The 25737-nt window shown below is 53.6% G+C and overlaps 9 protein-coding genes across 9 annotated transcripts; 6 read left to right on the top strand and 3 right to left on the bottom strand.

The window, feature by feature from the left end:
* Window positions 1-815: 815 nt before the first annotated feature.
* Window positions 816-4313, top strand: J4E78_008673 (uncharacterized protein; the record flags this gene model as incomplete). The annotated part of the gene is made up of 1 exon (XM_049369273.1): window positions 816-4313. The coding sequence occupies one exon, from the start codon at window positions 816-818 to the stop codon at window positions 4311-4313; it is 3498 nt and encodes a 1165-aa protein (XP_049218974.1).
* A 567-nt stretch (window positions 4314-4880) lies between these two features.
* Window positions 4881-6094, top strand: J4E78_008674 (uncharacterized protein; the record flags this gene model as incomplete). The annotated part of the gene is made up of 3 exons (XM_049369274.1): window positions 4881-4940; window positions 4993-5057; window positions 5257-6094. 3 exons carry the CDS (start codon window positions 4881-4883, stop codon window positions 6092-6094), a joined length of 963 nt encoding a protein of 320 aa, XP_049218975.1.
* A 1353-nt stretch (window positions 6095-7447) lies between these two features.
* J4E78_008675 (uncharacterized protein) lies at window positions 7448-9066 on the top strand (the record flags this gene model as incomplete). Its single annotated transcript, XM_049369275.1, has 2 exons — window positions 7448-7731; window positions 7785-9066. 2 exons carry the CDS (start codon window positions 7448-7450, stop codon window positions 9064-9066), a joined length of 1566 nt encoding a protein of 521 aa, XP_049218976.1.
* Window positions 9067-9675: 609 nt separating this feature from the next.
* Window positions 9676-12185, top strand: J4E78_008676 (uncharacterized protein; the record flags this gene model as incomplete). Its single annotated transcript, XM_049369276.1, has 2 exons — window positions 9676-9681; window positions 10284-12185. The coding sequence occupies 2 exons, from the start codon at window positions 9676-9678 to the stop codon at window positions 12183-12185; spliced, it is 1908 nt and encodes a 635-aa protein (XP_049218977.1).
* A 708-nt stretch (window positions 12186-12893) lies between these two features.
* Window positions 12894-15296, bottom strand: J4E78_008677 (uncharacterized protein; the record flags this gene model as incomplete). The annotated part of the gene is made up of 3 exons (XM_049369277.1): window positions 12894-14322; window positions 14369-14459; window positions 14507-15296. 3 exons carry the CDS (start codon window positions 15294-15296, stop codon window positions 12894-12896), a joined length of 2310 nt encoding a protein of 769 aa, XP_049218978.1.
* Window positions 15297-15527: 231 nt separating this feature from the next.
* J4E78_008678 (uncharacterized protein) lies at window positions 15528-16340 on the top strand (the record flags this gene model as incomplete). The annotated part of the gene is made up of 3 exons (XM_049369278.1): window positions 15528-15611; window positions 15664-15900; window positions 15954-16340. The coding sequence occupies 3 exons, from the start codon at window positions 15528-15530 to the stop codon at window positions 16338-16340; spliced, it is 708 nt and encodes a 235-aa protein (XP_049218979.1).
* Window positions 16341-16496: 156 nt separating this feature from the next.
* J4E78_008679 (uncharacterized protein) lies at window positions 16497-19327 on the top strand (the record flags this gene model as incomplete). Its single annotated transcript, XM_049369279.1, has 4 exons — window positions 16497-16512; window positions 16565-17562; window positions 18190-18990; window positions 19076-19327. 4 exons carry the CDS (start codon window positions 16497-16499, stop codon window positions 19325-19327), a joined length of 2067 nt encoding a protein of 688 aa, XP_049218980.1.
* A 540-nt stretch (window positions 19328-19867) lies between these two features.
* On the bottom strand, window positions 19868-21210 carry J4E78_008680 (uncharacterized protein; the record flags this gene model as incomplete). The annotated part of the gene is made up of 2 exons (XM_049369280.1): window positions 19868-20779; window positions 20869-21210. 2 exons carry the CDS (start codon window positions 21208-21210, stop codon window positions 19868-19870), a joined length of 1254 nt encoding a protein of 417 aa, XP_049218981.1.
* A 1943-nt stretch (window positions 21211-23153) lies between these two features.
* On the bottom strand, window positions 23154-24950 carry J4E78_008681 (uncharacterized protein; the record flags this gene model as incomplete). Its single annotated transcript, XM_049369281.1, has 4 exons — window positions 23154-24034; window positions 24086-24495; window positions 24544-24798; window positions 24847-24950. The coding sequence occupies 4 exons, from the start codon at window positions 24948-24950 to the stop codon at window positions 23154-23156; spliced, it is 1650 nt and encodes a 549-aa protein (XP_049218982.1).
* Between the last annotated feature and the right edge of the window lie 787 nt (window positions 24951-25737).

Here is a 25737-nt window from a genome sequence, read left to right on the forward strand (position 1 = left end):
CCGCCTGCTCCGCAATCACGAGATCATATGGTGGCCACACATTATCAATCATAGCGCGTGAACTCAGCAGTTCGTAAGACGAAGTACACCAAGTCCGGTCCACGTCGTGTTCGGTGACTGACACGGTGCACGCTCAATCCAGGCAAACTGCCACGACACTGGTAATTTGTTTCGTTCGGTCAAAGCGGTAACAGGCCCTGAGGCTCCGCGTGTCTCATCTAAGGATCAGGAAGGGTTTTATGTTCCTTCCTGTTTCACATGCCAAGAAGGAAACACTATCGTCTAGTGTCTGTGCCGCGTCAAAGACACCATCAACTCCTAGATATCACAATTATTCTTAATCCTTCTTCTGTCATCCTACGGACTTGGAGTGTGCCCTGCATCTCACTGCGCTTGCACTCTGACAGCTTGACGATCAGCTTGTGGCGGCACCCTAGCAATAACGGCCTATCATCCACCTGCGGAGCCGGTCTAGCCTTCTTTCGACGTGCCGCGGCGCTGGGCTTGAATCAGCACTGGGTCAGATTGTGGCTGCTGCACTCCGTTCATCAATCGCCATATTAATAACTTCGCCATCTGGCACTACCGGAAGCTGGCCTTCCTTTTTACTCCGGAGTCCGCTATCCTCTCGCGTTTACCTCACGTTGTCGCCATACCGTCGCGCGATCGCTTTTCGACTTCGCCCCAATCCTCCCGCTTCGTACGAGCCGCCCTCGCCCCAATCCGACCGTTGGATGCTGCATCTGGCTCAGCATCGGCAGTTTAGTTCGCGATCCATCTGAAGTCAACCGCACCGAAAAGCGCTTCTAGCCATCATGGCTCCTCCTCCGGCGACAGCGCACATGGCGACAACAACGCTCAAAGTCGAGGGCATGACATGCGGCGCGTGTACCTCCGCGATTGAATCGGGCTTCCAGGGCGTGAAGGGAGTAGGAAATGTGTCAATAAGTTTGGTGATGGAGCGGGCTGTCATCCAGCATGACCCCGAGGTCATCACCGCGGAAGAAGTTAGGGAGATTATCGACGACAGGGGGTTTGACGCAGAAGTGCTCTCGTCGGATTTACCAATGTCGCACAGCGCAGATGACCACTTTCTGAGCGATTCTGAAGATGAAGAGGAGGAGACGATTGGAACTACCTCGACCACAACGCTTTCAGTTGGCGGAATGACATGCGGAGCGTGTACATCCGCCGTAGAAGGCGCTTTCAAGGACGTGGCTGGAATCAAGTCCTTCAGCATATCGCTTCTCTCTGAGCGCGCAGTCATCGAACACGACCCGACGATCTTATCTCCGGAAAAGCTCGCTGAAACCATAGAAGACGTTGGCTTCGACGCGGAGGTACTGGATACCGTGGCCGCAACACCAGCAGCCAAGAAGAGCAGGAGCCGGAAGCAGCAGAGGACGATGACCACAACAGTCGCTGTTGAGGGCATGACCTGTGGCGCATGCACATCAGCCATCGAGAGCGGGTTCAAGGACGTTGAGGGTGTATACCAGTTCAACATCAGCTTACTCGCCAACCGTGCCGTAATCGTGCATGACCCTTCCAAGCTCACCGAAGAGCAGATAGCAGAGATTATTGAGGACCGCGGCTTTGACGCACAGGTCCTATCATCTGTCGATGGTAGCATACAGCAGTCGTCAACAAGCAACATCCCCGTACAGCTCAAGATCTATGGACTGCCCAACGCTAGCGCTGCTCAAGAGCTCGAAGGACTACTACGGAAAAGATCCGGCATCACCTCAGCAACTGTCAACTTCAAGTCGTCAAGAGCCACCATTCAGCGAGAGCCTCAAATCGTTGGCCTTCGAGCAATCGTCGAGGCCGTGGAGGCAGCTGGATACAACGCATTAGTCGCAGACTCCGAAGACAACGATGCCCAACTGGAGTCCCTCGCAAAAACTAAAGAAATCCAGGAGTGGAGAAGATCCGTCATCTTCTCGGCTTGGTTCGCACTTCCTGTGTTCTTAATCAGCATGTTCATTCCCATGTTCCTGCCATTCCTCAACTTTGGCGGTATTCGTCTGATACCTGGCCTCTATCTCGGCGACGTCATCTGCTTGGTCCTTACTATACCTGTCCAATTTGGTATCGGAAAACGTTTCTACATCTCTGCGTACAAGTCTCTGAGCCACGGCTCTCCCACCATGGATGTTCTGGTAGTACTGGGTACCTCAGCCGCCTTCTTTTTCAGCGTCTTCTCCATGTTGGTCTCACTCTTGGTCTCCCCACACACCAAGCCGACCACACTGTTCGAAACCAGCACCATGCTGTTCACTTTCATAAGCTTAGGTCGCTATCTTGAGAACCGTGCAAAGGGCCAAACGTCCAAGGCCCTTTCCAGCCTCATGTCGCTAGCTCCGTCCATGACCACCATTTATGCAGATCCCATCGCTGCGGCTAAAGCGGCTGAAGGTTGGGATGTTGCTGAAGAGAAGTCGGAACGCACCTCCACTGATGGCAATGCTGCTGAAGAAAGGGTCATCCCCACCGAGCTCATCGAGGTTGGCGACGTTGTTATTCTTCGTCCGGGTGACAAGCTTCCAGCTGATGGCACTGTCACACGTGGAGAGTCGTATCTCAACGAGAGTATGGTCACTGGTGAAGCTATGCCAATACTCAAGAAGAAAGGCGCATTGGTCATGGCTGGTACTGTCAATGGAAACGGACGTCTGGAGTTCATGGTCACCCGAGCCGGCCGCGACACTCAGCTCAGTCAGATCGTCCGCCTCGTCCAGGAAGCCCAAACGAGTCGTGCTCCCATTCAACGCCTTGCCGACATTGCTGCTGGTTATTTCGTTCCAATCATCATCACTCTCGGCCTCGCAACCTTTGTCGGATGGATGGTTCTCAGCCACGTCCTACCCTACCCACCCAAGGTATTCCTTGATCACGCTAGTGGCGGCAAGTTCATGGTTTGCTTCAAGCTCTGCATCGCTGTCATTGTCTTTGCTTGCCCATGCGCGCTCGGTCTTGCAACACCCACCGCTGTCATGGTCGGTACTGGTGTTGGAGCTGAGAATGGCATTCTCGTCAAAGGTGGTGCCGCTCTCGAGACTGCCACAAAGATCAACCATGTTGTCTTCGACAAGACTGGCACGCTCACTGTTGGCAAGATGAGTGTATCTCAGGCAGACATTCAGGGAGGCTGGGCAAGCCCTGATAAGAAGAATCTTTGGTGGACTCTCATTGGACTTGCGGAAATGGGCTCAGAGCATCCTATTGCTAAGGCTATCGTTCTCTCCGCCAAGGAACATCTCCGCCTCGGACCCGATGGTAGCCTAGATGGCTCAGTCGGAGACTTTGAAGCTGTCACGGGTAAGGGTATTATCGCAACGGTCGAAGCAGCCCTCTCTCGAGAGCGCACCCGTTACAAGGTCCTCATTGGTAACACGGCTTTCCTCACCTCCGAGGGCGTTAACGTCCCCGACTTCGTAGAAGAGCCGCTCACACCCGCTGCCAATTCCAGACCTCGAGGTGGACCCCAAAACCGATCCGCTGGTATCACCACGATTCATACCGCCATCGGCAACACCTACACTGGTACACTGAGCATGTCCGACACCATCAAACCATCTGCCCGCGCTGCAATCCTTGCCCTTTCTCGTCTAGGCATAACATCATCGATTGTTACTGGTGATACCTCTGCTTCCGCCCTTGTCGTCGCAGCTGCAGTTGGTATCGATCCCGCAGATGTTCACGCTTCGTCTACCCCCGCCGACAAGAAAGCTATCATCGAAGACCTCCAGTCGCGTGGCCAAGTTATCGGTATGGTCGGTGACGGCATCAACGACTCCCCAGCGCTCGCCTCGGCCGACATTGGTATTGCTCTCTCTACTGGTACAGACGTCGCCATGGAAGCTGCCTCTATCGTTCTCATGACCAACACCGATCTCCTCTCTATCCCGGCCTCACTAGTCCTCAGCCGTGCCATCTTCTTCCGCATCAAGCTTAACCTGGCATGGGCGTGCATGTACAACTTTATCGGTCTTCCTTTCGCAATGGGCTTCTTCCTTCCATGGGGTCTTTCGTTACACCCCATGGCTGCTGGTGCCGCAATGGCATGCTCATCCGTCAGCGTTGTCATGAGCTCTCTGCATCTCAAGTTCTGGCACAGACCCAGCTGGATGAAGGTCGGCGTCCTTGATCCTGGTGCGCCGATCGATGAGAAGGAAGCGGAGATGGAGAAGATGGGCCACAAGGGCGTCATTTCTACTTTCAAGGATTGGGTCAGTGATGCGTGGGCTGCGAGGAGGCGGAACAAGGAGGAGACAAGTTACATGCCTTTGAGGGATATGGAGCAGCAGTAATCTCGTTCACGCGTATTTGAGCAGATGTTGTTAGTATTGGCGTAGCGTTTAGGATACCACCTTTCCTTGGTTCTTTCCTTGTCTGTATGTCATCGCATTTCCGTTGTTCCTAATTGGGAGTCCCTGTATATAGCTCTTGACTCCCGATACTGTTGTTCCAGCCTCGTATGAATCCAATCCGATCTATGCTACAGCAACCTTTATGTCATGTGAAGATCAAATCTGTTAACTCAATGACATTACTCGTTAAGCTAGCAAACATATAGGAAATCGTGATGCGATAGCCCAGATACTTACCTGAAGCAGCCAAACGTCGGCAGCTTGCCGTGCGCGTGACGAAGTCGCGAAAGCGCGGCGGGCCAGGGTCCACCAATTGGCGTCACAAAGATAAGGCCAAGATGAACAACACAACACCGCAACCGCCTTCCCACTCGAATCCGCCTTATTCACCCTTGCTCGCTTCGTGGAGCTTACTCGGAACACACATGCGACCGTGAATAGCACCGAATCCCACATCCTACATCCGCCCGCCAGAAACGACAAACGAGGCCGCTGCCGCCGTTCACCATGGGCAGGAACCGAGCCGTGTCGAATGCGTCGACGCGGAGCAGCGAGCCGCCGTTACAAGTAGGTATGGGCACTTTTTGAGCTTGGCAGGACTGTTGCTGAGTAGACGCAGGAGCTGGGGAGTATGTATGATTACCTGGCCAAGGTAGTGCTGTTGGGACCCAGCGGCGCTGGCAAGTAAGTTCGCGATAAGAGCGAAGATATGTACCAAAACACCGAATAACCAAGAAACGCTTATAGATCCTGCCTGCTCCACCGCTTCGTAAAATCCGAATGTAACCTTACCCCCATCTCCTCTCCTCTTCTCCCCTCCCCACCGCCATCAACAACCCCCACTAACACCCTCCCTCTCACTCACAGGGCGCGTCCTCTCCAGCCAAACAATCGGCGTAGAATTCTCCTCCAAAATCGTGCACATCGCCGACCGCCGCCAACGCTCGCCCTCGTCCCCCTCGTCGCGCAAACGGATAAAACTCCAGCTATGGGACACAGCTGGCACAGAGCGCTTCCGCTCCGTCTCACGGTCCTACTACCGCGGCGCCGCAGGCGCTATCCTCGTGTACGACGTGAGCAGTTGGCGCAGCTTCGAGCAGCTGAAGACGTTTTTGGATGATGCGAGGGCGTTGGCGGGGCCGGATATCACGATTATACTGGCGGGGAATAAGGCGGATGTTGAGGATGGGGGTGTACCCATAGGCATGAATAGTGGAGGAGGGGGAGGAGGAGGATATAGCAGTTATGCCAGCACGCCCTCTTCGGAATCTGGTCTCCCACCACCCACGCCCTCGTCGCAAGTAAGTCGCACGCCCTCCCTCAACGCCAATCTCCACGCGAGTTATACCGTTGCGCCTGACGGCCGCGAAGTCCCCGCCGAAACGGCTTCTCGCTGGGCCGGCCAGAACGGTATCCCCGTTGCCGTCGAAGTCTCCGCGTTGAACGGAGAGAACGTGGAAGAGCTGTTTACTCGGTTGGCGCGCATGATTCTCACCAAAATTGAACTTGGGGAGATCGATCCTGATGATCCGGCCAGTGGGATTCAATACGGCGATTTGGGATGGGATGATGGAGGTGGGAGTGTGAGGAGTGGGTTTGGGGATGAGGGGGTTAGGTTGAGGAGGAGAGGGGGGAAGAAAGCTGGTGGTGCGTTGGGGGAGTGGGAGGATGTTTTTAGACTTGGTGGGGGTGGGGGCAGGAGGAGAGGGGGGTGTTGTTGATACTGGAGGGGATGGTAATGGGTTTCTTGGACGGATGGTAGCATGTGGTTTTTCGGATTGTATATGCGGCATACCCCCGGTGTTTCTTTCACGGATATATAGATAGATTGACGATGTAATGTGGATTAGAGGGTCTTTGGGCACATACGAATGAGACGAGTTCCTTCAATTCTGACAGCTGCATGTAACTACTACTATAAAGGTGTTTGGGAATTGGATTCCTCTAAGATTGTCATAGAGGTACCTGACGGCATTTTGTTACCCTGCTTTGCATCGACATTCCACCGTCATAAAGGGCCTTTGACTTCCGCGTCTGCTGAGATCTTCTACATCGTGAACTGACGCAACCCAGATGCAATATATTTCTTCATTCGATGAGTTGTCAATAACCCACATCACTGATGCAGCATCACGTCCAGTCTACCTCACGATCGCACGCTACTCGGGAGCTATATTGACGATCACATGTCACCCACGACGTCGGAATTACATCGGGACATTTTTCTCACCACCTGCATCGATAGTTCTCACCTCGGGGCAATAGTCGGACGGGCTCGATGTGCAGATTTGGAAGTCAACGGAATTCCGTATCTAATTGAACAACGCATCGCTCAGATCAGCATTCGGAATTTCAGATTATCGATCCGTAGAGTACCGCGGCGGGAGGTTTTGTGGTGTGGCCAGATGCGGCGACGTGAAGCCTAGCGCGATCTTCTCGCGCATGCGCGGATCTAAACGTCTGGCGTGTCGTCATCATGGAAAAGGATAATGCATGCGCACGCGATCACGCTCCAAGCCACTCCCCACGCCGATCCGGACTCGATCCAGCAGAATTCCGATAGCATCCATTAATACAGATTCCTGCACTCCGAAGAATTCCCACAGTATGTCCCATATCTTGCATGCTGACGCGTTGGGGAAACTTCTGGATCCGCCGTAACGCGTCCGAAACCTCGGCATCTCCATGTCGCAAATTTACATTTGCCACAGTTCATGGATGGCACCGGCGGGCGGGCTAGCACTCGGGGGTCGCGTGCCCTTCCGAGGGTGGACGCCCCCAGTGCCCTGGCAGTAGCGTGTTAGCATGGGCTTTGTGCGTCACTGGCATGTTTCTTCAGATTTCCATGATATAGACGTGCGTGCGGCTCCGTTTCTGATCTAGACTTCCTACACTACTTTCACCCCATTCTTACGGCCTGTTCGTTTCTTTACTGGATTTACGACTCGTTTGAAGATTAATATTTACGGTTTTTGACAATCATACTGTCGTTCTCACGCGCGTTTAGATCTCTTACCCGCGCTCTCCCCTCGCGACTTCCGGTCGGGACAGCGAACCCGCTTGCGATTGCCGATATGTCGTGGCTCCATCGATTGAATCCCACGCCGGGCTTCCCGCCGCATACGGGACCGTACAAGGTCGGCTCTGTGGATGTAGAGATACCCACGAGCGACCTGGACAGCCCGAGCGCGGATGCGCCTCCTGCGGATCTACCAACTGTCGCTTTCCGCATCTTCTACCCGTGTAATCAAGACAGCAACGAGAAGGCTGTGAGATGGATACCGAGTCCGCAGAGGGAATATATTAGTGCTTATGCGAGGTTTCTGGGGGCGAACAGCGCGTTTGCGAGTGTTTTCTCGTAAGTACCCTGGGATGCGATTTGGGATGAGCACGATGCTGATAGTTGTCTAGATTGATGCCACAACTGCTGTATTACATTTCCATGCCTGTACACCAAAACGCCGAACTCCTCGCTCCCCCGCCGAAGTCCGATCGATGGCCCGTCATGATGTTTTCCCACGGACTGGGAGGCACACGGAACGCATACTCGCACATCTGCGGCTCACTCGCAAGTCACGGAATCGTAGTGGTAGCAGCAGACCACCGCGATGGCAGTTCGCCTCTCGCCATCCACCACACACCGGAAGACAAGCAGAAGACGAAGCGCGTCGACTACCGGTCCATTGCGCACAAGGCGAGCACAGAAGTATACGAGGCACGAGACGAGCAACTGAAGATACGGCTATGGGAGTTGGGCATGGTACACGATGCAGTCTTGAAAATCGACGAAGGACGTAAACTCAAGAACGTAGCGCAAGACCAACCCAAGGGAAAGAACCTCCTCAGCATGTTCTCCAACATCCTCAACATCCACGAGCCCGGCTCCATCAGCTACGCCGGCCACTCCTTCGGCGCATGCACAATGGTGCAATTCGTAAAATCCGTCTACCACCGCCCTTCCACCCCAACCCCAGGCTACAAACCGCTCTACACCCCCTCCTCAGACTCAACCCTAGTCCAACAAATCACCCCCCAAAACTCCGTCACCCTCCTCGACCTCTGGACCCTCCCCATCCAAAGCCCCGCTACAAGCTGGCTCCGCTCTAAACCCATGCCGTGCTACGACGCTCCCTCCGGCGGCAAGAACCTGCTAGCCATCGCCTCGGAAGGCTTCTACAACTGGTCTTCCAACTTCCGCGAAACGAAATCCATCTTATCTCCTCCTTCTCCCCAATCTTCGAAACACACAAACCAACCCGGCCCCCACATCTTCTACCCCATCGCCTCAGCGCACCTCTCCCAATCCGACTTCGGCGTCCTGTTCCCCTGGGTTACAACCAAAGTCTTCGGCGCGAAAGAACCTGAACGCGTTCTTAGGTTGAATACACGCGCGATATTGCAGATGCTGAGGGAGAATGGGGCGAGGGTTGCGAATACGAGTGCGGCGGATTTGGAATTGGAGGATGAGCCCGGCCCGGCGAAGGGCTGGAATTTGGTTAATGATACGAAGATTTTGAGTAGGACGAAGGATAGTGTTAGGGGTTGGGTTAATATCAGGGTGGATGGGGAGGAGAAGAGGGGAGAGGAGAAGGTTGTGAGTCCGCTGGAGAAGGTGGGGAGTGCTGGGAAGGGGCCCGGGGATGCTGTGGTTGAGGGGGAGGCGCTCGGGCAGGTTGTTGAGGGGAAGGCTTGAGGGGGTGATGTGATGTGTCCTTGATTAGGATTTTGAATGGGGGGATGGCGTTTGGCATAGCGTTTTTTGTTGTCGATTTAGAGTAGACATACCCGGGTATATAGAGATGAGTTTGTAAATGATGGCATGTTTCTCAAATGGTCTACTTCCTGACGGTATGCGTGATTCAAGATGGAACTTATCAACTCAGCATAGACTGTAACATAACACTATAATACATCGTAAGAGCATTTCACGTAGTGATTTGGTTGGCAGTCGTCGCCAGTCAAGCACGCATGGATCATTTCAACACACTGCGTCCGATGTTCCCGTGCTTGCTACGTGATATGCTGTATGTGACAATCATGGTTAAGCTCGTTCTGAAGGACAAGCATATTCGCCTTGAGCTCGGAAAGATAAGAACTGTATCAAACCGTGTCGGCATAACTGCCATTTCTAGGCTTGCGTCAAATGCGTTGTCCTGTTCCACTTGAGCCTTTCCCTGTGTAGGGGTAAGTATGTAAGGTTATCTGAACTACTGTGACTCACTCTTTATATCTGCATTGCATAGCCTCTGGACACACAATACTGTGACTCTAACATGCGTTAGTCGTACCTAGGTATGCAAGAATGACTGTTCTTCTATAATACATACTTGTCTGAGGCAAGATCATCGCTTTCATCCTTCGTATAGGCATGCTATAGGTATTAGTGACTGTACGTGCATTGTCTTGTGACTATTGCCCAATGTAAATTCAGAGAAATATCTACACCCATGTTGAATGAGATAGCGCGTCAGCCAATCAAGACGCGTCGATAATGAGAGACTAGCGCGGCATCCGCGACATCGAGCACCTGCGGTCAACCATCGAATACTATATAAACCTCACCTATTTCCTCCCATCCATCTTCAGCATCAATTCAACCTTCGATGCCAATTACGTAGTTTCAATTATCACGGTTGCAACTGTCTCACAGACATATCGCAGCTTCTAGTAGGGTCTAGAAGAAGACTCAGAATTACCTGCACGCGTGCTTCCACGAGGCCGCAGCGGATTAGCACCGGAGGTCTATTACACTCCACGTCATCTACCCGTCCCTTGATATCCATATTCACTGCTCCTCTCTTTTACCCCTCTCTTCTGTTGTTGCAGCCTAGAGGTAGCGCGGCACGTATATGGCAAACGCCAGCTGGCGCCTGACATTGTAAACAAACACACGACCACCCCACCTCGCAGAATATCAACTGCAACACCATGGCAGCGACCAAGAACCAAGTCCCCAAATCCTCAGCATGGCTGCTGGAGAAAGCCCAGAATGCTGCGAAGGCGTCTGGTACTGGACCAGAAGCCGTCGCGAGGATCCTACAAAAGACGAAGGAGCAGAAGGAAGCGAACAACGAGGAGCACCAGAAGAGGATGAGTCTTCTCAGCAAGAAAATGACGGAGCTAGGAGCAAAGCATCAAATGAACCCGTTCAAGAATGCGGAGCAACCTGTCGCGGCGGATACCATCGCCGTCACGCCCAAGGTCATCAAGCCAGCGCAGCAGGGTTTAAAGCGTAAGCTTCCAACATCTCCCGGTGCGAAGCCCGTCGATCCGCCCGCTAAGAAAGCGAAGGTTCAAGACAGTCTCCAGCCTCGAGTTCAAGACAAGTTCAAGGCGAAGGAAGCCGTCTCCCAGAAGCCAAAAGACGACACCTCTAATAAGGCAAAAGAGGATGTTACACAGCCGAGCAAGTCGAAGGTCCAAGTCCAGATTCAAAAGAAGCCGCAGTCGAACGCCGACACGCCTAAAAAGCTAAAAGTAAATACGAAGGAGCTGGGCAAGGCGCCGGCTAAGTCTGCGACTCCAACCCCGACCCAGAAGAAGCCACAGGAGAAGGAGACGAACGAGCAGATCGATGTTCAGAGCTTGTGGAAGATGAGGAAGCAGAGGGAACCTCTGAAAGGCGAGAAGAAGGACCCTCTTAAGGACGAGCCAAAGAGTGCGACGTTTGCAGAATCGTCGACTGCAGGCGCTTCACGGGAGCGGACGGCTGCTACAACTTCAAGGGCCGCAACGCCAGCAACCCCCGCAACGCCAACAAACGCATCAGACTCGGAGATCGTGCCGTCAAACGACCTCTTCGTCTCAGACGATCCAGACGACAAATACCCAATCGCAAAGTCCCTCCCAGTATGGTACACCTCCATCACCATCAAAGACCCGCGCATGGAAGCCATGACCAAAAAACGTCCCCTCGCCCTCGTAACCCTCCAGTCCCTCAAAGCCGCCCTAACCGACAGCGAGAAGCCCGGAAAAACCCCCTCAGAACTCGAAACCCTCTACGACAAAATCCGCGACCTAATCCACAAAGCCGAAATCGACCTACAAGTCAACACCGTCCTCCTCCGCAAAGCCATGACCCTAAGCCCGGACTACGGTCTGCCCCGCATCTTCAAACCAGGCACAAAGTTCCCATGGGATCTAAAGGCGGACGCGTATCAGTTGTACAAGAGATGGTATAAGAACGATTTGAATCAGGATATACTGAGGGGAATTGTGCCGCATAAAGGGGATAATAGGACGAGTGATCGTCTGGATGATACGTATCGTGCCAAGTTTCCTACGACGGCGAAGTATTATGGGGAGGGCGAGTTGGTGCTCGGGCAGTGGTGGCCTACGCAGCTTTGTACTGTGCGGGATGGGGCCCATGGGTCTGCCCAAGGCGGCATTTACGGGGAGCGCGATAAAGGCGCTTATTCCATCGTGCTCTCCGGTGGGAACCCGTACCACGATGTCGACAATGGCGATACGATTGAGTACTCTGGGACTGAAGGCCGCAACGCCACGCCCACGGAGAATACCGCTCATCTGATCAAATCCGCCGAGTCACTCAACCCCATTCGCGTCATTCGGTCTGCTCAGCTCAATAAGAAGAATCCGTACAGGCCTGAGTTGGGGCTGAGGTACGATGGGCTTTATGTAGTTAGGGGGTATACGCTTGTGGATAGGGAGAAGGCTATGTATCGGTTTAGGTTGGAGAGGTGTGAGGGGCAGGAGGGGATTCGCTGGCAGGGGAAGGGGAAGAGGCCGACGGAGTATGAGTGTAGGGAGTTTAGGCGGTTGAAGGATAAGGGTGTTGGTGTTGGTTGGTAGTTGGGGTCTGTGGATGGGTGGAGAAGGGATTTGGGGCTTGGTGGCATCGTGTCATGTTGTGACCTCTCCATGGCAGAAACTGGACTGTTTGGGAGCGTGTCTAACGGATCACTTGTCGGTGTGGCAGAAACAAAGATTGAGTGGATGTGTGGATGGATGGCATGGAGGTGGTGGTGGCGGCGGATATACCGTTGCCTTCTTTCCCTTTCTTTCCTTTGTCTCTCACTTCAGGCGTTCATCAGGATACCCGTTGTTCACTCTTCAAAAAGAGAGGAGAGCAAACTAGTTAGTCGACGACAGATACGTCTGTTGCACAACGACAGCACATGTAGTTTCCTTGGGGTGTATATAAAAATAGCAAGTGTTTCTGTATTAGCTGGAGAACGTTCAAGTGCGCGCACGTAGCAAAGCAACGCAAAAGCTGAAAACCGCTGTCTGGAGTATAGATCATACTCTAAGTAATGTAATTACGGAACTTGATATGTTGTATACCTTCAGCATACTGTATCAGCTCACCGAGAAACGAATTCATCCATGTATTGAACTCGCCATCACTCGCATACAGAACAAGAAACAAGTATCAGGGAAACATGCCGCATTGCATTGCACAGCCATATCCCATCACAGACTACATGTCCATCTCTCCAGACACACATATCCGTGTAACCCAACACCAAAATATCCGATACAGTACAAAACCCAACCACTCTACTCATCATCACTCTCCTCCTCATCATCCATCTCCAAATCCTCATCACTCAACCCATCAAGCTCAACCTCCTCCTCTTCCTCATCCTCCTCATCCTCCGCAAACTCCTCTCCACCCTTCTTATCATACTTCTCCCCCTCCTTCCTCTTCCTATCCTCCGTCTTCCTAGCCTCCTCGAGCAACTTCGCCTTCTGCTCCCTGCTCTTACGCTGACCCGCGACATACGCGCCGAGCGGACTCTTATCCCACTCCACATCCTTCAAGAACCCATCGACACCCGCACGGTTATTCGGCGCAAACTCAACCTTATTCCTCTTCTCCTCGACCCAACGGGAATTCGCCTCTAGTTTCTGAACCAAGAGAGCGATGAGCGAGGAGACTTTGGTGTTTTTGTTTCCGGAGCTCTTCTTCGTCATGGCTTTGACCCAGCGCTTTAGCATGACGATGACGGGGAGGGCGAGTTCAGGGAAGGCGATGTTTTTCGTCCAGAGGATGAAGAATTCGGAGAGGAGTTCGGCGACTTGCTCGCCGATGCCGTCTTGGTAGATGCGTGTGCGCAGGAAGGCTTTTGTTGCGCGGATGCTGATGCTGAAGTCGAGGGCTTTGAGGGTGCTGGGCTTGGGGGGCTTCTTCATCTCGGCTGAGTTGAGGACTTCGACCAGGGCGGGTGCCAGTGGGATGTAGGTGGAGGTTGCTTGGGCGATGCGGAGCAGCGAGCGGATGAGTTGGAAGCGTAGGGGGAAGTATTGCGATGTGGGGATTAGGCGCATGGCTCCGAGGGTGACTTGGACGACGGGGTAGATGAGGGGGCGGAGGGGTGAGGGTTTGCCGGACTCTGCTTCGCGGAGGGTCTCGCAGTGCATGGAGATGACTCTTGACCAGAAGTCGAGCGAGTGGACGTACTGCCAATTGTAGACGGTCTTGTAGGAGTCTTTTGTCTTGTTGGTGATGCTTGTGCGTAGGTGTATCGCGAGCTGGCGGATGAAGCCGAAGCCTGTGGTGTAGCCAACAGTGGGATCGATGCCCCAGAGCTCCGCCGCGGTGTTCTTCATCAGGTTGATACCCTGAATGGTGTGGATTGTGGTATTCCTCGCGCTCTTGACAAGGCCCTGGTATACCTGCTTCAAGACAGCCTCGCGGATGCTTGGGTCGGCAATGACTACTAGTCGTCGCAGAACCAAGAAAGCCGACACTCTTGTTCCGTCGTTGTTGGCACTATCCGACCAGACTGATGCGACAGAGCGCACGACCTCGCGCACGACCTTCTTGAAGGACAGAATGTATGGGAGCATGTGGGAGAGCGAGTCTAGCGTCATCTGGAGGGTCTTTGCATCGGACAGGTTCTCAAGGAGGTGATGAATCGAGACGGTATGCGACTTGAGGAGGGGAGTAAGTGTGCGGAACTTCTTCGAGTCGGTAGCAACGCGACTGAGATTGTTAGTGAATATCCTGAAGAAATAGGGTGGTTACTTACATCCTGCCTCCAGCGCTCTCCTTGACGGGCAAGTGATGTTGGAGAACCTTGGGTACTAGGTGAAGAGTGGTTACTTGAACCTGATGGTACACTACATGCTGTTAGTCTTTATCTCATGGTAGAAGTTGATCGGCATACCATCTGGGTCGGTTATGGAGTACTTGTATGATTTAGTAGCCTCCGAGTCGTTCATATGCGATGCAGCGCGGAAGGCCAGAACGACCTCCTTCATGGCGCGCAGAGAATGTTTCGACTCCATGGCAGCCTTCCATTTTTGGATCGTCTTCAAGCCAAGCTCATTGCCCGAGTCTTCCTCGTCGTCAAATGCGCTTTCTTGCGCTTTCTGGGCTTTCTGCTTCTTTCTTGGTGTGGCCTCGTCTTCACTGGCAGACAGAGCGTCAATCTCTGCAAGGTCGGCGTCTTCGGCAAAGTCCAAAAGCTCGGCATCGTTCTCCTTGAGGTACTTGTAGAACTCGGGGTCCTTCTCCGCCAGTCCTTCGAGCTGCGCCTTGTGTGTGTCTGCGTCGTCGCCAGAGTCGCTTTCGGAGCCGGACTCGTCGGTGCCGTCGGGCGCATCTTCCATATCCTCATCAGATCCTTCCGAAGCATCCTCCGCGACTGGTGTGCGTTTGCGCTTGCCGGTCTTGGCCTTGGTCTTCTTGCTCATCTCGGGAATCTGGAAACCGCCTTGGAAGAACTGGTCCATGGACATTTCGCCGAGATTGTCGTCCTTTGCGCCATTCGTCTTGGGCCTCTTGGCGGCCTCCTCCTCTAGGTCGTCGGCTTTGGCATTGTCGCGGGCCTTGCGCTCCTTCTTCTTGGTGTCCATCTGCTTCCTCTGCTTGACTTTGGCGACATCCTTGCGGCGCTTGATGACGTCGCCGAGCTTGTCCTTCTGGAACTTCTTGGTCGCCTTGGAGACGGGCATGTCGGCGGTATTTAGCGGTTCCTCGTAGGCGCGAGGGTGTTGTTGGCCGGGCGTGCAGCTGGCGGTTGAAAAACTTGGGCCTCGAAAAAGTTCCAGCGCTAAGGACCCTGCACTGGATCCCTAGCGCCTTCCCCACGCGATGAGCTGCGTCGCATCGATAACACAACTGGGCACCACTCAACCAAGCCCGCGACTCTATACCAAAGAATAACTCATCTCTCATAATTCATAATGTCCTACGGCAGGCAACTGGCCTACGCGCCGACGCCGTACATTCCGCGCTCTAATCTTTCCGCGACCATCAACCTTGATGAGGTATGACGCGCATCAGTCCCACTCCGCATGCGCATACTCACCGTCTACCCAGGAAGTCAAGCTCTCAACGACCAATGCCGAGCGCGACCTGAACGACTCGCTGGCCGAGATCTACAGCATCATCATCACGCTCGACGCCATAGAAAAGGCCTACCTCAAAGACTCCATCGCCGAAGCCGACTACACCGAGACATGCAACCGCTTGATGAAGCAGTACAAGTCCAATCTGGCCAATGAGACTGTCGCGCGGGCATTCGGTGACCTGGATCAGTTTGCAAAGGAATGGCACGTATGTCATAGCAAGTCTCGAGCTTCTCCAGTACTAGGCTGACACGACTCCAGATGGAATGTCCACGAGCTATCGAACGACTGCGCGTCGGCATACCCGCTACCATCGAACAGGGCCCATCACGGCCAGCTCAGTCAGGCGACTTTGCTGACGCCACGCTGGTCGTCAACGCGACCGAGACCTTCATCACCCTGCTCGACGCTATCAAGATCGGGCTGGTGGAGAAAGACACCCTACACCCTCTCCTTGTCGAGATCATCCAGGCTGTCAACAAGGTCACAGATGTCGAATTCGAGAACAAGGGCAAGATTGTGCAGTGGCTGATTACTCTGAACCAAATGCGGGCCGCCGAGAAACTGAGCGACGAGCAGTCGCGCGAGTTCCAATTCGACATGGACCAAGCATACTACGGCTTTAAGACGACCCTAAAGAAGGCTTGAGACGGGCGAATAGGCAGCGTTGGACTATCAGAATATCTGCTTGTGGTACCTGCATCTTAGCCCCGCGGTGGCTAGCTTGGGCCCACGCTGGACCTGGTGAGTACTGCACCCCACCGACCAACAATTTTCCCGCGCATTCGCCATAGTCGCTTCCAAATGGCCATGTTAGATGGTATACATCTGCGCCTTGCATCTGCGTGTCTTGGTGCTAAATTCATGTCTAGTCCTTGACCTACCGCAACTCTACACCAAGCCCTCCGCCGAGGCCCTCCTCGAAACCCTCGCGCTCCTTACCACCGCTCCGCCTTCGTGGGAATATACAACTACAAGGCACACAGACCGCGATGGGAATGCAGTGATAGAGGCGCGCGAGCCTGCAGTTCAGGTCAATCCAGAGGGCGTCACACGATACCTCACGACCATTATCAGTAGCGGGCTGCAATGGATAGAAGACGATGAAGTCAAGGAGCGCATATGGGATCAAGCCAGCGCGCGCCTCAGTGAGCGATCCGGTCGATCTGCCATGAGCACCATGTCGCGCACTTTCCAGATTCCCACCTCGTCCGACGCATTCGAGCTTAAGATCCACGAGCCTGCCATGACAGGCGACGATCTGGGCCTGAAGACCTGGGCTGCTTCCTATATGCTTGCGAAGCGCCTCAGAACCTTCCATCTCGTCTCCTCGGACACACAAAATCGGCTACAAGTCCTTGAGCTTGGATCGGGTACGGGCTTGGTTGGACTGGCAATGGCAGGCTTGGGCGCAGACGTTGTTCTGACAGATCTGCCCAGCATCTGCCCGAACCTGGCCTACAATGCGCAACAGAATCGGGAGGCCGTCAGTCTCAATGGCGGGACAGTCCGCACAGCTATGCTGGACTGGACAGACCCTACCTCCTGTGAACCGCTGCCAGACAACAACAGTACTGGCGATGACGCATCCATTCCCGCCAAATTCCCTTTGATTCTTGCTGCAGATTCGCTCTATTCTCCAGACCATCCGCGCATGTTGGTCGATACTATCGGCGTTTGGCTGGCCCCGGACGACAACGCTACAGTGATCATCGAGTTCCCATACAGGGACGCTTACTTGCCTGAAATCAAGGACTTTCGCCGCCGGATGTTAGAGCTCGGGCTACAGGTAGTGGAAGAAGGAGAAGAGAAAGGACGCGATGACTGGGGCCCGTCCGAGGCGAGCGAAGATCAAGACGATGATGCACTCGTGACTTGCTGGTGGTCATGTTGGAAAAGGCAAAATTCAAAGGCCAGCTGAGATATTCCAACCAAGATTGCCGCACATTACCCTCTCAAAAGACCCGGCGAGCTTACACTAAGGCGAAATGGCAAGGTGTCCCACGAACCGGAACATGCGCAATTCGGTTTGGTCATTCTCATAGCCGCGGCGCTGCATAGCGACCTCGGAGCAACGCCGAGATACCCACTCCAGCTTTCCAAGAACAGTGATGCAAGCGCCGGATAATTAATACGGATAATTTGGACAGCTTCCAGACTCCCGCGCTGCAATGGAGGGGCATTTCCTAACCCAGGCGGGATAGCTTGCCGCGAGGGCTTACTAGGATCCACCGTTTGTATCGTCATTAGCATTTCACCTGCGCGTGTAGTTTTGAGGGACGGGCTCTTACTTATTTATTTTCCCAAACAATTGTTTCTTTAACGATTGCGACCGTAACTTGAAATTCTCACAATATATCACGATGGCGACACAAACAGCAACCCAGAAGGTATAGCTTGACTGCCCCACCATGCCCCTCCAAACATGCGATGCCTTTACAACACCATGAATCTTCGCGCTTCAGCCATGTTTACAGCCAACTAACACACCCCCCAGAACCCCTCCTTCATCCTCAAAGCCAAAAACGAAGTCCTATACGAAGACCGGCCCATCCCCACCCTCCCCTCCCCCTACGACGTCCTCGTCCGCCCCCGATGGACCGGCATCTGCGGTTCAGACGTACACTACTGGGTCGAAGGCCGAATCGGGCATTTCGTCGTCGAGAAGCCGATGGTGCTCGGCCACGAATCCGCAGGCATCGTGCACGCCGTCGGCGACAAAGTCAAGAGCCTCAAAGTGGGCGATGAAGTCGCCATGGAACCCGGTGTCCCCTGCCGCCGCTGCGTCCGCTGCAAAGACGGGAAATACAATTTGTGTCCTGATATGGCGTTTGCGGCGACGCCGCCGTATGATGGTACGCTTGCGAGGTATTATACGCTGCCGGAGGATTATTGCTATAAGTTGCCTGGTAATATGAGTATGGAGGAGGGTGCGCTTATTGAACCGACGGCTGTTGCTGTGCACATTACGCGACAAGCGTCTATCAAGCCCGGCGACTCTGTTGTTGTGTTTGGGGCCGGGCCTGTCGGTCTGCTGTGCTGCGCTGTCGCGAAAGCGTACGGCGCGAAGAAGATTGTCACGGTTGATATCAACGACGAGCGGCTCAACTTTGCGCTCAAGTACGCGGCGAACGCGAGTTTCAAGTCTGCGCGAGTGAGTGCGCAGGAGAATGCTGAGAATCTGGTTAAAGAGTGTGGGCTTGGTATGGGCGCGGATGTTATTATTGATGCGAGTGGTGCGGAGCCGTGTATTCAGACTGCTATTCATGCGTTGAGGATGGGGGGGACTTATGTTCAGGTTCGTATTTCCCTTTCCCTTCCCCTTCCCCTTCCCCTCCTTACCTACCACATGCCCCCCTCCCCCATACTAATACTCGGAATAGGGCGGCATGGGCAAACCCGACATCAACTTCCCCATCATGGCCATGTGCACCAAGGAACTCAACGTCAAAGGCTCTTTCCGCTACGGCTCCGGCGACTACCAAACCGCCATCGATCTCGTTGCGGGCGGCAGGATCAGTGTCAAGGAGCTTATCACGGGCAAGGTCAAGTTTGATGAGGCGGAGAAGGCGTTTGCGGATGTTAAGGGAGGGAAGGGGATTAAGATTTTGATTGAGGGGCCGGAGGGGCAGTAAGGGTAATTCGATATGTTGATGCCCTTGTTTCTCTGTGGGACGATTGTAGTATGTAGTGCAGCGGTATGGGGGGTTTTTTGTGACCAGAATGGCGGCTACGGCTGTGCCATGGTGTTTTTGTAGAGGGTGGGCGGGTTGGTTGGATGGCTCTTTAAGAATATGATGTTATGATTTTACTTGAACTTACTGTTGCTCTCCTATTGTTTGTGTGGATGGTAATTCCTAGTATCGTATCCTCTCTTCTACCGTTTATTATAGGATATGTCAGTATATGTCGGCAATTTGAATGGAACATACAAACAAGAGACTGAACTACGTCACATCCAAGCTGAGCAGGAGACAGATAATGCACAGGTAGTATGAACAATCGTGTTCTCAATTTTGCTAAATACCGTCAAACAGACGAGCTCTCCCTCAAGAACGCCAATATCTAAATGCTGAAATGCACCCTCACACCGACCACACCCCTTCATCATCGTCATCGTCATCGTCATATACATCATAAAGCAACCTCCCACCAGTCAACTCCCCCGTCCACACCTAATCCAAACTCTGAATCTGCACCTTAATACACCCCGTCTTCGGATCCGCCGCCGTCTTAAACGCCTCAACCGCATCCTCCAGCTTATACCTATGCGTAACCAACTTGCTCAAATCAATGACACCGCTCTTATACAACCGAATAGCCTTGGGCCACGTATTGCAGTAGCGGTACTGGAACTGCAGATCCACCTCGCGGGTACTCAGTCTCATAAAAGGAATCTTCATCTCGTTCTTGCCGACGCCGATGACGAAGACTTTGCCGCCGAACTTTACGGTTTGGATGGCGGCGCAGATGGAGGATTCGACGCCGGTGCATTCCATGGCGTGGGAGGGCTCGACGCCGTCGGTCAGTTTGAGGATGGCGGATTGGAAATCTGTGGCTGAGTGGCTGAATTCGACTTTGTGGGTTAGGACGCCGGGGACGAGGGTTTTGGCGAAGTCTAGACGGCCTTGGTCGATGTCGGTGATTACGAGGGGTGTTGCGCCTGCGGCTTGACAGCAAAGGAGTGTGACGAGGCCGATGGGGCCAGCGCCGCAGACGATGGTGGGGTCACCCAGGCGGATGTTCGCGCGGTCCATGCCAGCAAGCGCAACGGAAAGAGGCTCCAACATAGCGCCGTCTTCGAAGGTCATGCTGTCGGGCAGCTTGTGGCACCACATGGCTGGGTGCTTGAGGTAGCGGCGGAGCAGGCCGGTGACTGGTGGTGTAGACAGGAATTGGACGCGCTCGCATCCGTTGTAGCGGCCTGTGAGGCAGGGCTCGCATTCGCCGCAGATGATGTTGGGTTCGATGGCTACGCGGTCGCCGGGCTTGAGGTGCGTGACGGATTCGTGGCAGGCCATTACTGTGCCGGCGGATTCGTGGCCGAGGACATGGGTGTCTTCTACGATCATAGGTCCGATACAGCCCTAGAATTGGAGTTAGCACTTGTTCGTTCTCTGTGTAGCTTTGGAAGCTTTCTGCTGCCGTCAAAACCCCAGGGGCATGGAAAACGTACAGCATGCCAGAAGTGGATATCACTCCCGCAAATTCCCGTGCTCTTGACATTGATAAGAACCTCGCCTGGCTTCAAATCTCCTCCTCTTTGCACAATCTCCAGACTGGGTTCCGCCTCCGCGACCCAAAGATCATGCGCGGGGTTGGTGTAAACACCGATATTAGCCTTTGACGAGAACTGAACATCCGTGCCGTTGCCATTAGCCTTGCTAACACCGTTCGACGCCGGCGCAGCAGCAGCAGCCTCAGTATGTGTGCCGTTCATCTTGGTCGTCTCTTCCTTGATGTTGAGTGATTGCTTAATCTCCGACGCCCAGCTAGTGAAGAGGGGAAGAGAAGCCATGGAACCAAACGCACGAAAAAGGAACGTTTAAAGGTATGCAGTCGCAAGGATGGGGATAATGCAAGAAAGGTCCGATAGAAAGGGTAGGTAAACAAAAAACTGGGGGGGACAACCGCGTCAATAAAGATCACCTGGCCACCTTTACTTACTCCCGCGGCCCTTCTTTTCTGCCTGTCTGCAAGCGTACGCCTTTACCGCTTGGTGCTTTGCCAGCATGTACCTAATCCATTACTATAACCCAGACTTTACCCTTCCGCTCCTTCGCAATTGGTGCGGGGCAACCACGCAAACCGCGCCCGTGAATAATACTTCCATTCATGAGAACGTCACGCCGCCCCGCCATAGCAAGTTGGAGGAAGAACCCCACATGGTCGCGCATCACCAGTCTCTCCACGAATGGGAGGGCAGACAAGTCCGCAAGAAGGGGGCAGGTACGCGCAAGTATCGGCTTCCCAGTCTGGCAGTTCCGCGATGCAGTTGGACCCCTTCTACGTTTCCGCCGCGAAGCTACGTGGTGGGGTTGGAGGTGGGTGGCTGCAGCTATACTGCTTCTGGTAGTGTAACCTACACCGAGCCTCCGAGACTAGTAGTACTGAGAAGTCGGATTTCACGATAGTTGGAGACGTGGTGTTGAGTGGAGAAGAAACATGCGTAAACCATGAATAGCGTTTGTGTAGCCTCGGCTCGTGGCCGATTCGGGATGGGGATGGAAGTGTTTGTTGGTGTGTTGGCTCGGCGCGTTCACCGATTGATGGGTTCTAGATGCGGCGGTTGGGTTGTCACGCAGGTACGGTGTACGAGGGAAGGATTTTGATGTCACGTTGGCGCAGACAGACAATGGTAGTTAGACTATTGCTGTTCGTTCGTTTTGCTAGGTGTCATGTCATTTATGGAAGGAAAACACATGTTGAGGAAACCGGGGCGGAAGTCGCGAACACCACCTGCAAACACCCTCGTCTTCTTCAATCCCGAAGACGTACATCATCGCAATCCACAGAACCATATCAGCCTATAGAACCGCCCACGCCGCATGCACATCAGACTTCCCGTCTATTTCCATCCCCGCGGTCTCCGGTCCGTCTTTGCTGCATGACTGCGCCGCAATATGTGGCGACTGGCGGCTTGACGACGCGCATCGCGCTGGCAGGTGCTATGTATATCCAGGTACACGCACAACAATAATTGCTGCATGAAGAAAGAGAAGCAGTGGCAGAGAAAAGTTCTTGAAGGAAGAAGGAAGAGTTGTCGCGCGCGCGTAGGAATTCGGGGTAAGACGGGCAGGCGGCCTTACACATACACACCTACACTCTCCTTCCCAATCCCATCGGCGAATGTATCGACCCATCATCGCACCACCTTCACTCTCTAACATCACAGCTTTGATCCTTTGTTATAGCTGCCAAGGGAGTCGGAGTGGAGAGGTGGGATTACTATGGTGGTGCTAAGAGGTCTTGTTTCACCATGCGCATGGTTCGGAAGCTCGTTGTACCGAAGCGAGGCTGCAAGGGACAGAGATGAGGCGAATAGAGGCGTGGTGCATGATTGTTAGAGGTGAGATTGAGATAGGTACTTGAGTGGAGTGAGGGTGGTTCGATGGTGGGTTGTGTTAGAGGTTGGACGTGCTTGGTAAAGGCTTGTCTTGCTTGGTGTGTTGGTTCGTGTGATCGAGTCTCTCTCGGAGGCACGAGTAAGTATCAACAACACATCAGATATCGAACATGTGCGTAAAAAGAACTGGAGGCATGATGGAGGTTTTCAAAAGGCTAGTTTCTTTCTTTCTTTCCTTTGCATAATCCGCATATTGTAGTAAGAACACATGAAAATGGAGTGTACCCTTGGGTTACTGCTCTGAAGGCTAATCGTAACAAATACACATCAACCTAATATACGCCTTGATATTCGACCTCGCATACAAAATACACATTCTTGAACAACAGCGTCGTCTAGAAATGCTCCTTCCAGAACTTGAAGTTGACCTCCTGGCATGCCGCCTGCTTACACGCCTTCTTGATGTCGCGCGCCGCAACGTTAGGACCGCAGAAGTAAACACCGACCTCTGTGCGTAGCGTGCTTTCCAGACCATTCATATAAGTCCGGTCCAGGATACCATCGCGCATACCGCAGAACAGGCGTTGGAAGTCGGGACGACCGAAGTTGGTGCGCGACTTGAGTTCTGTGAGGGGATCCTTGTCGGTGCCTACAGAGTTGAGAACAATGTTTTGCGCAGTGTTGACGTCCATCTTCTGGGTGAGGTAAGTGTGAATGCGCAGGAATTGGTCGCCATCTGCGCCGCCAAGGGACTGCGCTTCAAGCGATGAGAGGAGGGTCTGGAACCATTCGAAGGATGATGTGTCTTTGCAGACCCAGATGAATTCGACACGGCGAAGACGCTTGGGTGGGTTGGGGCTGAGACGGAGGTGGTAGATGGACTTGAGAATTGAGGCCCAGGGTGTGACACCAATACCGGTTCCGATGAGGACTGCGACTTCGTTCTCGAAAACATCCTCTGCGGGGGCTCCGTAGGGTCCGTCGATGCGGAGAGCGGGCATCTTTTGGCCATGCTGAAGTGCTATTTCGTACATGCCCATGGGGTCGAGCTCGTCGTAGAGCTTGGATTGCGATTGGCCAGCACCGAGAGCATCGGCAAGTGCGCGAGTGAAGTCACCAACCTGGCGCACGTGAACCGAGATGTAGGGGTCGTTGGGGCAGGAAGTGATGGTAAATGGATGCCACTGGTGGTAGCTGACATCCGGGCAGTTCAGGAAAAGCCATTGTCCGGGCTTGTACTTCATGCTGGGCTTGGTGAACTGAATCTCAACGGCATCTATTCGGCATTAGTGCAGTCCTTCAATAACAACGTTGATGATCTGCTTACCGTATGGGTGGCGAACAACCTTGACGATCTGGGTCTGGCGTCTGCAACGAATCTCACGGTAGAGGCGATCGAAGAGGTAAAGACCACCTCCCACAAGCTCCCATCGCCATCCTTCGTAACCAATGCAGTGGGTCCAAAAGTTGTCGTGGTCGAATGGAGAGAAAGCTGGAGCGGTATCACGGACGAAGCAGCTGGTTGCGTGTGTGTACATGCCGAGCAGGAACGGGATAAACAGGTGATGTGTGTACCAAAATGTCTCGAATGATTGTTGGCGAATCCTGTGGTGCGCCGTGGTGTAGATTAGAAGCATGCACAGCAACATGATGTGGCCTGTGATTCCACCAGCCTCGGCGTAATGGATTTGCAGCGCGATCTGGGGTCGGACCTGCACACGTTCGACGTTGAAGAAGCTATCTTTGTTAGTGAAATCAAGCTTGGTAAGAGGTATATCAACTCACTTGACGTAATGCGCCGCTACGTGGAGGATAGTGAAGAACAACATGGCGTAGGCGACTTGTCGATGGAACCATTGAGACTCATCAAGCGGCAGTACGCGCACCTTGGGACGGAGCCATCGGAGGATGTTTCTGCACATTGGCATGACGATGACCATGGTGTCCACTGACAGGACAAGACCTGCACCACGAGATACCCATACTGAGTACTGCAGAGCGTTGAGCGGTGCTAAACGTGCGTCACCAGCTTGTTTCCACCTGACTAAAGTTAGTGGTCGATCGATGATATGAGTAAGGGCTTCCTACCATCCTATACCGAAAAGGGCCCAATGGAATCCCCAGAAGAAGATGTGAAAGAAGAGTTTTTGTGGCGTAAAGAGCCTGGAAAACGATGTGCCGCCGCCGCCCATGATGAATGTTCTTCCGCGGTAATCGGTTGTGTCGTCAACAAGTCCACCTCAGGCGTGCCGTTCAACGGTGATTATAGAAAAGATTAAAGAGTATACGCGTGGTATAAGCGAACCCAACCAGGAAATAAACGATCCAGTCGAAGTTCGACCCGGCCAGCCAGATACGAAGTGAAGAAAAGAATGTGGGTGTCCCGGGACGAGCGGAGTGATGTAGAGAGAGAGCGCGCGGATGGGGAGGAGGATCCAAGGCTGCCGGGAACCAAGGGTATTAGAATGTCAAGCCTTGGGAACAAGCCGAGTCAACGTGCGCAGATCAGGTGCAGATAGGCAAAGCCGTAAAACCTGGGTAGAGCGGCACGCTGTGCTGAAACCGACAGGGCCTGTTCGGTACGGATGTGGCTCAAACCGATGCCCCACGAAGGTGCCGTATACCAGGAGCCGTTAAGATGGATGACAGAGGTTATGACTAGGGAGGGACGTGATGCAGAGGAAATCCGGTGGCGCCAAACCTGAATGGGCGCAAGGTCGGATTTTGAGGTATCGAAGTTGGGGGAGGGGTTTGCTGCTATGCGCGAGCGGCTAGTGTGTGAAGAGCGTCTCAGACTTGAAGCGCCAGGCACAGAACCATGTTTTCCTTGCAAATGCGGTCGTATGTTCGGAGCTCAAGACCTTCAGTTGCTCTTGGATAATGCGCAGTAGGAGTGCAGTGTATGCCGGCGAGTGGCGAGGCGATTGCCGTTTCGCTAGTGGGTTTGTTGGGGCTGGTGTTGGTGAGGCTGCGAGGCTT

The sequence above is a fragment of the Alternaria triticimaculans genome, assembly GCF_023758025.1.
Source record: "Alternaria triticimaculans strain BMP 0046 chromosome Unknown scaffold_16, whole genome shotgun sequence".
NCBI lineage: Eukaryota > Fungi > Ascomycota > Dothideomycetes > Pleosporales > Pleosporaceae > Alternaria > Alternaria triticimaculans.